Raw genomic sequence first — 12264 nt, 5'->3', positions numbered from 1 at the left:
TGCCTATTATGTCATCACACTTTAATCTAAGTGCCTATACATTTTTTTCCCTCTTTGGCATCCTGACAAAATTTAATGGTATTAATTCATTGTTCCGAAACTAAACACATCTAACTCTAATGAAAAATTCATAAATGAGAAGATAATATATTTATTTTTAACAAAGATTCTTTAGGTAGAGTGATTTTAATACACAATCATCAACAACTGGAAAAACTGGAATCTAAAATGAAACTTGATGATCTTTCTGGTATGAAAAAAAAAATTCTGCGTGCAATAAACTAACAAAATGTATTCCTTGAGTGAGCTTAAATTACATTTTCGAAATAAGTCATCTTACATTTTATTGAAATAAGATTGTGACATTTTTATCTCCACCTGAATGCTTCTCAGTAAAAGGCGTGCTTACTTTACACCAGGTGATAACCAAGGCCAAGGGATCATTAAACCATACTAAAATGTGTGTTTATAACATCGTGGTTAAATAAACTTTTCATTCTATAAAGGCCATTTAAACAACAGTTATTTTTTGTAGATTTTATTATTATCGAAGAATATGGTGCAGGATTGTCAAACAAAAACAAGCTACCCGCGGGTCAAATCTTGGCAGCCGCATAAATAATAACAGATCGCAAAGATGCTGATTGAAATTAGCTTTTTTTCAAAATTTTGTATTCATTTTGCTTATTTCTCAAACAAAACTGCAAAATTTGAAATATACAATCAAGTGATATACATTGTTTAATTTTATTTAATATAAAAATGTCTACCTGTCTGTCTATCCGTACATCCGTCTTTTATTGACTCTTAAACCATCCAACCAAAAGCAATGAAATTAAGCTTAAAGTTCAAAGCACGGGAAAAGCAAAGCACGGGAGCTTGAAATTAAGTTCAAAGCACGGGAGTGCCACTATCAATAATAGAACATTCTACTACGAACCGTTTGAGCGGGAAAAGCGAAAAACGACTTAGAATTTTCTGATTAACCATTTCTGAATTTTCTAAAGCGTTAACCATTGTTTTAAATAAAATTGGCGATTCTATTTCATCAAATATTTTTACGATAACATCAGTGGTATTTACTAGCTTAGAGCTCTATTTGATCAAACAATGAAAGATTTTATCTACGTACGTTAATATTTAATTAATTTTTTTTCCATAGGTCAGATGAATTCATCTCACTTAATTTATGCTTACTTAATTTAGGAAATAGATGCATATTGAAATAAAAGAAATGTACTAAAAAGCAAAATTTATTGAGTAAATGTGCTTTTTCGTTTAGGGGAACCATAAAAAATCGCTATACGCAGCTGACACTTCATTAATTTTGGTAATATGAATTACTGGTATTAATGTAATTGGTGAAGTTTTGATTAAAAAGCTGCAACGGATTTTATATAATTTCAGAACATATTTTTCCAGTGGTAAAGATAGTGCGCTCAGTTATTTTAATAAATAAGAATTTAAAAGAAAAAAAAATTTCTCCACCACAATTTATAAATATTTTAATCAGTATATTAAAGATTAGATAGAAAAATAATCATGCTATAAATTCTTTATCAATGTCTTATATAAATTCTATTTGTTTTTAAAATTTTGGCTTTATCTGTAATTCAAAACATTTTCAAAATGTTTTGATGACTGATTAACTGATTAAATTTTAAACAATCATTTGGAGTTAACGGACTCGAATCAACAGATTTTGATAAACAACATATTTATAATAATTAAGTGCGTATCTATTAATTAAATAAAATCAATACAAAATTTGTAGTCAATTTATTCTTATCAATAATCAGATTCGAACACAAATTTTATTAAATACGTTAAAATCAAAATATGTTGCTCAATCATAGTTTATTCAATCTTGAGAACTAGAATTAATTTATTCGAATAACTTTGACTGGAATCTATCTGTTAAGAAAGTTATTCATATTTTTTTGAAGTCGAATTTGTCTGATTTTGATGAAAATATTATGATTTTATGATGATTTAATTAGATGACTAAATTTGCTAATAAATTAAACCTTAAAACGATTGCCGCATATAACACTTTATATTTGCTATGCTTACATCATTAATCGATTTGCAAAATGAGCCCAATAACAGCTCCACCTGAATCAGCTAAGAGCATACACTAAATTTTGAGAAGTTATTTAGACGTATGTTCAAAGTAACCGGACCCCTCCATCGATTCATTTGTGGATTAATCTCGACCAATCCAGTTGGTTTTTCGAACTGATTCAATATTTTGATACAATGGTGCTGATATCTGAAGTTTGATACTACTGTTACGAGACTCTATCAGAAAGTAAAATATTTTGTCGTTCTCTACTTCTTCTCTAAATAATAAATCTGACTCCAACTTTTAGTAAAAAAGAACAACATTTTATTTACATAATAATTTTCAGACGATCATTTCTTGTTCCACAAAAAGAAAAAGAAAAACGTTGCCATAGCAACTCGACAGTTTTAAAAGAAATCAAAAGTTAGCTTTTAGCTTACATACAAAGTAATTAACAACTTTTAACAACTACATCGATTTCGTTTTATAGCAAACATTTTTAATGAATCTCTTTGACTATCTTCGAGCGACGAAGTTAAAATTTTATTACGTGAAAATCTGATCATTAGATCAAAAATTATTTATGTGTTCCGTTTTTTTACTATGCGCTCTGAACATTTTGATATTGTGATTTATTTTAGTAAAAATTAATCCTTATTATGTAATTTGTTGTCCTGAAAAGACCAAAGGGAATCAGCCATTCAGATGAAGTCTATTTTAAATACCACTGAAATAAGAGTATATTTTTGCATAAATACTAAATAACTAAAGACATATCTCCTGAATTTTAGGATTTTACTATGTTTATTAACATAAGATAAATTTTAATATTTCGTCGTCATCTTGGATGGATGTTTTTTTGACGTTCCCTTATGGGTGTGGTTCAGTTATTTTTGCTCACCTGACAAAACAAAAGGGAAGGAGATCATCATAAAATAATACGCGTTAAAAGAAGACGAAAAAAAATCATCCTTTCTATTTCCAAATACAGGTGATGTCCTCCATCTCAGAGCAAACATCATCTATACAATACATCGTTCATGTTTTGATACCTATGTAGGTCAAAAAAGCTTTTGTCAATATAATCGGATACCTTCAAAATGTAGATGGTTTTTGCTATCTGTAGCAGAAGTTGATAAATTAATTTTGAAATAAAAAGATGCATTTCGATTTATTTTTTATCTTCTTTCTTTCTGAAGAAGAAACAAATATTTTACTGTGACTTGATTCATATTTTACTATGACGTGATTTAATTCATTCTTTCTATTTCTCTTTTTTTATTATGATGTAAATTAAAAAAAATATCGACTTAATAATTGAGCTTGAAAAATATTTTACTAATTTTCTTTTTTATTTATCTTTGTTATTAAACGCGAATTTTCATACAAAAGACAAAATTTTATTATAAAAAGCAAATTGGAATAAAATGGTTTTGACGCAAAAATTGAAAATATCAAAAATTTATAAATATGCATATGTACTACCTAAATACTCCGTCCTCGTACGAGATAAAAACCAGTAAATTGTTTTGTACATGTGATTTTTTTTTTTTTTTTTTGTAATATTTTGCACTGATTTTTCTTTTTTATTTATTATAAAATACTAATTTTTATACAAAAGGTAATCCGTTAGAAAAAGCTAATTAAAATTAAATAGTTTAATACAAAAAAAATCAGACATGTATATATTATTTACTAGCTAAATGCTAATTTTTCGTACACAGTTAATACAAGTGAATTTTCAATTTTGTGAAATTTCATGCTAAGTTTCTTTTTTATTTATTATAATGCGCTAATTTTCATACAAAAAGCAAACATTTATTATAAAAAGCACAATGGAATAAAATTGTTTGATGCAAAATATAAAATATGAAGCATTTGTATATATTATATGAACTAGTTCAGTACTTATTTTTCGTATAGGGTAAATACAGGTGAATTGTTAATTTTGTACTCGTAATTTTCTTGTAAAGTTTTTGTAATCTGATTTCTTTTTTAATTATTATAAAAAGTGAATTTTTAAACGAAAGGCACACATGCATTAAAAAAAGCGAATTAGAATTAAATGATTTGATACAAAATAAAAAATATCAAATATTTTTTCATTATACGCTTGCTAAATACTCATTCTCCATGTGGAGCAAATTGTGTGAGCAACAAGTGAATTGTTCATTTTGTACTGATAATTTTGTTATAGTAAAATTTTGTATTGAGACTTTTTATTATTTATTATAAAAAGAGCAATAGAATAAAATGATTCGATTTGAATAGAAAATATCAAACATTTATCTATCTACTCTATCTAAATGGAATCTCAGAATGGAGTAAATACAGGTGAATTATTAATTTCGTAACTGTGCCTCTTTTACAAAAACAAAATGTGAACAGAAATGTGATGTTAAAACAAAATGTGAATAGGAAACAAATGGTTTGATATAAAATAGAAACTATCAAAAATTTATAAGTTTTATACTTGCTTAACACTTCATCTTCCTACTGAGTACAATTTATAGTCAATAAATCTATACCAATCCATACTACACTGCGAAATGTTTTGGTGCATCTCAAATCCAAATATGGTGACAACATACTTCACACCCAAGTAGTGTCATGTCCATACGTAACTCTTGGATTTAGGTGAACCAAGAATCTTCTTTTACGCTACTCGGTATGAAGTTATTTTTTATTTTATTTCCAATGAGCTGCACAATCGGTCTTGCCGATGAGCAGACCTAGTGCGTTCTCCAGAGGTGGCATCCACTTTTTTCAGAACCACCAAAATGGGTGAGATACCGTTGGTCATGTTAATTTGGACGTCTAGTTTCTGCCACACTAGATGGCAGCAGCGAGACTCTATTTCGATGCTAAAGTGCACTAGGAATTTAATTTTGCCGGAAATGCCAAGAACCAATAAGGCATTCCAGGGATCTTTTACATGCCGCATAATCATACGACATGGCCGCTGAGGATTTTCTGCAACCCGAAAATCCGGTGTCTGAGCCGGGGATCGAACCCGCAGACTTGGGTTCAGAAGGCCGACGACAAACCAACTGCGCCACCCAGCCATGGGTACTCGGTATGAAGTAGCCGCCACAATTTTTGTTATTCTGTAACACTAAAGTATATAATTACTGTAAAGTGAAATACACATAAAAGTCATTTTTTTAATTTTATTTTATAACCGTCGTTGAACAGCCGACCCAATTTTATGGGTTTGCGACTACTAATGTTCAACTCCGTAGCCTTGTAATTTTGAACCCAATCCAGAAGACAAGGAATCTCCTAGATCGAGTATTGGGAGAAATTTGACTTCGTGGAAGACTTCTTAACCTTTTCCGGGGGGCTGTGACAGCAGTTGTCACATCTGATCTTGGGNAGCCTGACTGCAAGGAGACTCTAACCCATGATCCGTCTACCACTGAGGATATTTCGCGTCAGCACTGTGGTCGGTGCAAGCCAGATGCGGAATTCGTATCGACTGGGATTCAAACCCGGTTCGCCTTATTGGAAGGCGAACGCTCTATCCCCTGAGCCATCACGGCTTACATAAAAGTCATTAAAGTTATTTTTACAATCTAATATGAAATAGCCTGGTCGGCAGGGCTCTGGGCCCATGTCCAAGAGTTCGTGGGTTCGATCCCCGCCGGCCGAAGACTCACAGTGTAGTAAATGGTGACTGATGCACGCTAAATCTGTCTAGTCGCAAAGTCCTCCATGTTCCCATAACAAATCATATATACTGATCTAGGAGTTTCCTTGTCTTCCGGATTGGTTCAAAGTTACGAGGATACGGAGTTGAACATTAATAGTCGTAAACCCTAAATTGGGTCGGCTGTTCAACGACGGTTATAAAATCTAATATGAAGTAAGAATCTTGACGAATTCGATCTAGGCTTAACAGACCAGAACCGGATAGAAATTGAACGTTGCTGTGAAGTCATTGAATACGGTTCGCAGTTATTTAAAAATTAAAATGTAATTATCCTTATAACACTACTAAAAACATGCGAACATATTCTAAGAGTGAACTTTTGTTTCGGTTGATCTACAGTGCGCCAAAAAAAACGGACACCTGAATAACTTTTGATCCAATGATCGGATCTTCACGTTCTAGGACTGGTTCGATGGGGTGATCTCAAATGTGCTAATGTTACAAATATGTAGATGTTACTTATAACTGGAAGACTATTAAACAACAACAGACCATTCCAAAGGAAATATTTGCAAGGTGTCAGTTGATTTCGTCCCCAGATTGCAACACATTATTGCTGCAACTATTGTTATTTTGAAAACATTGTTTATAAGTTTTCTCGGTTAACTTCAATAGAGTAAATTAGCTGGTTTTCGAAGAACGCCGCAGCAATCCGAATATTTCTATCGCTTTTCGTTTTCTTTCAACTCATTTTTCAAATCTTCAATCATTTTGGGAGACACTTTGTATCATCTTTTTTTTGTATTTTTACGTCATCATAATTTTTTTTCTTTCATAACGGTAGATTCCCTGAATACATTTTTAAATGATCTTATTAAAGTTCTTACTTATTACAGGAACAATACACAACCAGCCTAAACTTAAACAGAAAAACTGTGACCGATTAATGCATTTTATTCTGAACTTAATATACTTTTAATACAGTGAATGCATTAACTTTATTATATTCTTAAAGTTATAACTTTTTCTATGTCTCTTTCAGGACAAACAAGTTCTTGAAGAGAAGTGCCCACACCCGAATTCTAGCCATTGGTGGATTTTTTCTATCTATACCTCTTTTTTTCACTGGTAGGTATTTCTGAAAGACTCTTTTTTTCTTCTTTTTTTTTTTATCAGAGCTGAGAGGGGTTAGTTTGGCATTTTTTATAAATTTGCCAAAACGGATTAGTTTTAACAAATCTAGTATTTTTTTTAATGAAATTTGAACGTTTCTATTAATTTTGAATAATACATTAGTTTATTTTGATGAATACTTTTTAAATAATCTTTATTTTAAAAAAAGTAGAGGTTTTTGTCTACACTAGCACAGTGATATGAAGTAAGTGGGGACAAATCATAAAGCCAACCATTTGATCCATTGTTACTTATAAAAATCAAAATGAAAATAATGTTTTTAAAAACCACGTTTTTGTAGTGGAGAATAATAATTAAGAAACAAAAATTTGAAAAACGTGGGGAGCATGAAATACATAACAGTAACAGTATGTGTGCTACTGAGAATATGTGTATGTATATCTGTAATTGTATCTGAATGTGGATGTGGAATATGTTTGTGTGCATGCATGTGAATGTGTATGCGGTTGTGTATAAGTAAGAAAATGTGTATATGTACTGTTATGTGTTTCATGCTCCACACGTTTTTCAAATTTTTGTCTTTTAATTATTCTCCACTACAAAAACGTGGTTTTTAAAAATATAATTTTCATTTTTTTTTTTTATTTTTTTTTTTTTATAAATTTCAACATTTTATAGTAACTTAGAAATGTCTGGCATTTAAAAAAGCTAAATTATTCTTCATGATTACTATATGTTATTNAAGACAATCGCGAAAATATTAATTTTTCTTTAATTTTAATTTTATTTTACTTTGTATGCCTTTTTTCTCTTTATTTTCATGCATTGTCATCCAATTAACTATGTGCCAAATTTGAAGTCTGTAGCTAGTCGGGAAGTCAGTTTAAAATCTATTACAAAATTCCACCCGAACAGACATACACGAAGGCAAGTTGATATAAGCGTGGTAAAAAGCGAGTAAAATCAAAATTGAACTATTTTCAGTCTAAAAATAGTGTCCTCAAATTATAAGAAGGTTTATTTTAAATAATGATAAAGCTTAATTTGCACATAATTGCCAACTTCACTCGGTTTGACGTGAGATTTTTCTTGAATATAAGAAGTGCTAGCATATGTAATACTTCATCATTTGATTTTTCATATTATATAATTGATTTACATTGATTTTAAGATCCATAACTTATAAACAGTTTACATATATATATTTTTTTACAACCGTCATTGAACAGCTGACCCAATTTTTGGTTCCTCTTTTTTTCTTTTCTAAAACCGTGATTTTTTTTTTCTAAAACCGTGGGAACCCTGATAATATAGATAGGACCAAAACAACCGGTGTAGTCATTTGTTCAGTTTAAGCTCATTATTCGTTAATTAAAGAAAGGTATATCAAAAGTAAGTGTTAAAATGTGTAATAAAAATATTCATTCATTACAGAATATTTCCTATTGTTAAAGACAATAAGTAAAAATACTTTAAAAGTCAAGCAGATTTTAATTGGTTACTTTTCAACATTAAAAATATTATTTTTCAATTTTCTACTTAATTATGTGTTTCGGCTTATAACAACAACTTTTTCAAATCTTCCAAAGTTTACAGAGTGTTTGAACGATAAATACGTTAACTCTCACTTCTCTATAGAATTTTTAATTAGCCTCCGAAACGCAGAATGAGAGGTCCACATTTTTCATTTTACACGATTTTCCAGGTTTCCACACTTTCCCCCTCTGTTACCATGGTTATGGAAAACCTTGCTTTTCCCCCAAGGCACTACGCTTCAGTAAAAAGTGAGAATACACTGGCGTAAGGAAAAAGCAAGAACTGCGGATAACATGGTAACGGGGAGAGGAGGCAAATCATGTAACCTTGAGACGTCTATTCAGCTTATAAACATGGTGCGTAGTGTTTTTAAAAAGTGCTTAAAGGTGCTTATTTTTGATTTTCGTTTTTTAAAAGCCCTTAAAGGTGCTTTTTTCATTGGGTGTTTTTAAAAAGTGCTCAATTTTCCCTTTTCGAAAATCAGAACTTTTTTTTACCATCACATTGTTCTATTCAACGTTTTCCCAATTCAATCAACTACAATCTATTTTGGCGTACCGTTGGTCCATAGCGTATGAAAGCGCCAATTATTTTACATGGTTGATGAAATACTTGCGCTCCGCATGTGTTTCTACTGAGCTGGGTTCGGTGAGATTATTGCACTCTCATGTGCAACGCTGCTGCATTTTGCAAGATATACTCAATTTCAAGCTTCATTTTCCAGCCTCTGATATCGAACTGAAAAATCTCTTGATCATTTTATAATGACTAATATAATCAAGTAAAGAGTTCCTTGTCAGATACTAGTTATTTTATCATGATCATGTAAAGTCTTTGAAAATTATTTTGCATTTTGTAAATGTATACAGGGTGCCTCAGTTAAGCGTTTCAGAACTTCTACGAGGGGTAGGGGGCATCCTGACGACTCGAAATTATATAGCAATGTGGGGTCGGAAATGCTTTCCTGAAGCGGTGACGTACACAGAAGCACCACAAAGAAAAGAGACCGTAAGTGAAAAAACGCTATAATACATTGAAAAAATTATATGGCCTCCTCGGTCACCCGACCTATCATGTCTTGATTTCTGGAGTCATATGAAAACACTGGTTTATGACACCCCTGCTGATAATGCTGGTTGCAAGAATCGCAGTAGCTGCCGGTGAGATATGCCTGGAGTATTGCAGAATGTTCGAATGTCCATGCGCCGGAGATATGAGGTGTACATTGTAGCCGATGGCAGAAACTTCGAACACTTACTTTGGCCCATGTACCATATAATTTTTTCAATGTATTGTTATAGCGATTTTTCACTGACGGTCTCTTTTCTTTATGGTGCTTCTGTGTACGTCACCGCTTCAGGAAAGCATTTCCGACCCCACATTGCTATATGGTTTTCAGTCGTCAGGATGCCCCCTACCCTTCTTAGAAGTTCTGAAACGCTTAACTGAGGCACCCTGTATAATGCTTAAAAATATTTTTTAGTGCATAAAAGTTGCTTATTTTTTGTTGAAAGATTTGGCTACGCACCCTGAAAAAGAATATAGATTGTTTTTTCTCTCCTGTAGTTCATTCTTTATTAAACACCCTATATAATTTCATTTTCATTTCACACAATTTTGTTTATTTCAGGGGTCATCTTGTTTACTTTTATTCATTTCAACGAAATACCCGCCATGGCAACAAGTATTGTAATAGGACTTGGAATTGTATTTTGCGGTGTTGCAAGTGTGCACAATGTGTACCTGTGGCAATGGGAAAAAACCAGAGCCTGCAAAGATCTTCATCAAAGTCGTTTGAGTCAACTTGGATTGGATGTAACTACTCAAAGGGCAACAGAATTGTCAACACTTGTATAAGCTTTAGGCAATTTTACAAAGCATTGTCATTTTTTTTTCTTCATATGTATTTATTATTTTCAAGTCAAATTTTTCCTGTCAAATCTAGCCTTTTACTTTTTCACTATTTTTTGTCAGAGTAATGTGTAGCTGACCAACATTTATAATTTTAACTAATAATTATAATAACTTTTATAATTTTTTCCAAGATTAAATATTACACTTCAACTCACCGTTATCTCACTAACTTCTTTTCAAAAGCCATAAAATGTTTTATCAGCTTTTGAGGTCCTTTTATAGTTAGTATCGTTTCTTTCTAAAACATAAAACAGTGATTCCCAAACTTTTTCGATTGATGGTTAATTTCTTACTACTAATAAACTCAGTGGCACGACAGCTCATAGAGGGCCAAGGCCTACTATGCCCATCTCAGTTTTCTTGACCTTGGGCTCTGGGCTGTAGGAGTAAATGTTCGGTTAGGTGGTCAGCCGAACGCGGAACCCCCAATGTTTAGTTCCCAAGCATGCTTGGTACTCATTTATCGACCCACTGAAGGGATGAAAGGCTGAGTGAACCTTGCCCGGTCCGAGGATCGAACCCAGGACCTGCGGCACAGGAGCGCGAAGCGCTACCACTCAGTCACCGGGCTTCCGTTTTAATTTCTTACATCTTGGGATATTTTTAAAGCGTTGTTGCCGTATATATATATATTGTAAGAGTACAATTTTGCAAAAAATAACACAATAAAAGCGCATTTACAAACAATAAACTAGATATGTTAAATTGTTATAATTATAATACGCACTAGTTTCCATTCCGCCTTTGTTTCAGACGTGATGCTACCTAGCATTTGCTTTCCATCGAATACTTAGGGAATCACTGCTCAATATATAGATAAATATTTGACATTCTTGTAAACTGCTGTATTAGAGGCTTCCTCAAAAAGCTTAGTAGCCAACTTATTAATTTTTGCAGTAATTAACTAATGAGATGTTTAAAATAATAAAGTCTAATGGATATATTGTTTCTTTCTATATTTTCTGATTTTTTATTACCGTCTGTGTGCATGAATTTTTAAACACTTACAATTTTTTGGTTGCACGCTTGCAACCAAACACAAAAATGAAACGTGAATTTTTATTCTATTCAATTTTTATAAGTCAGCATATTTTTATTATGAATGTTATATGCTTTGTAAATACATTCTTCATACACTGTTTAATGTGCAATTCACTGTTTATTATTTACGTATCATTTATAAGTCGAAATTATTTATACTTTTTTCTCTTTATGCAGAATTATGTACTTTTTTGCATGAGATTAAGTTAAACAGGAAGTTTCTTTATTAAAAAAATTTAAAAATAACATCAGAAATTTATTATGTCTTACATTAGAATGAATGAAATAAAACCTGATCCAAAAAAGTAATAATTTTTATAATGCTGTTTCATAACCATTCTGTATATACTAAAAATCAATTCCAAGTAAAACACAATATTTTTTCTAGTTTCTCTAATTGAAATGTACAGTACTTACGAATAAAAATACATATCCAGAAATTTATTAGTTCAATATAATTTAATAACTGCTATATATTTTTTTTTTATCTTTCTCTTTCTAGTCGCTATATCTACTCTCTCTTTGATCATTGTTTGTAAATAAATATGAAAATGTAACGATGCAATATTAAAATTACATTACTCATCGCCATTGTATTTTTTTAATATAATTGTGTATATAGTCTTTGCTGTAAATATAAATGTTTTTATACTAAGCAAGTTTTTAGTTTGTAACCACAATTTTCATTAATTACTATAACAGTGCTTTATGAAATGCAATAAAAATCAAAATGCAATTTTGTGAGAGAAAAAAATGCATTTATTGAAACCTTTATTTTTGCATGTATTTAATGGAAATCATCTGTAGTTGTTTGAGTTATTTTTGCAAGTGTCCCAAAAAATTAATGTTTTTATTGAGATTTTTATTGCCCAATCTGTTAATCATGGAAAAACTATTAAACATTTATAAATATCATACGCAA

At 31.1% G+C, this 12264-nt stretch overlaps 1 protein-coding gene across 1 annotated transcript in view; it reads left to right on the top strand.

The window, feature by feature from the left end:
• The window catches only part of LOC107439813 (uncharacterized), a 31763-nt gene extending 19499 nt beyond the window's left edge, over positions 1 to 12264 (top strand). Inside the window, exons 2-3 of the mRNA XM_016052525.4 lie at positions 6760 to 6845; positions 10018 to 12264. Coding sequence (XP_015908011.1) covers positions 6760 to 6845; positions 10018 to 10244 — 313 coding nt within the window. The 3' untranslated portion in view covers positions 10245 to 12264. The remainder of the gene's footprint in view (positions 1 to 6759; positions 6846 to 10017) is intronic.

This window comes from Parasteatoda tepidariorum, chromosome 7, assembly GCF_043381705.1.
Source record: "Parasteatoda tepidariorum isolate YZ-2023 chromosome 7, CAS_Ptep_4.0, whole genome shotgun sequence".
In the NCBI taxonomy this organism is placed as follows: Eukaryota; Metazoa; Arthropoda; class Arachnida; order Araneae; family Theridiidae; genus Parasteatoda; species Parasteatoda tepidariorum.
Note: the sequence above shows the minus strand (reverse complement) of the source record. Positions and strands in the feature narration are given on the sequence as shown.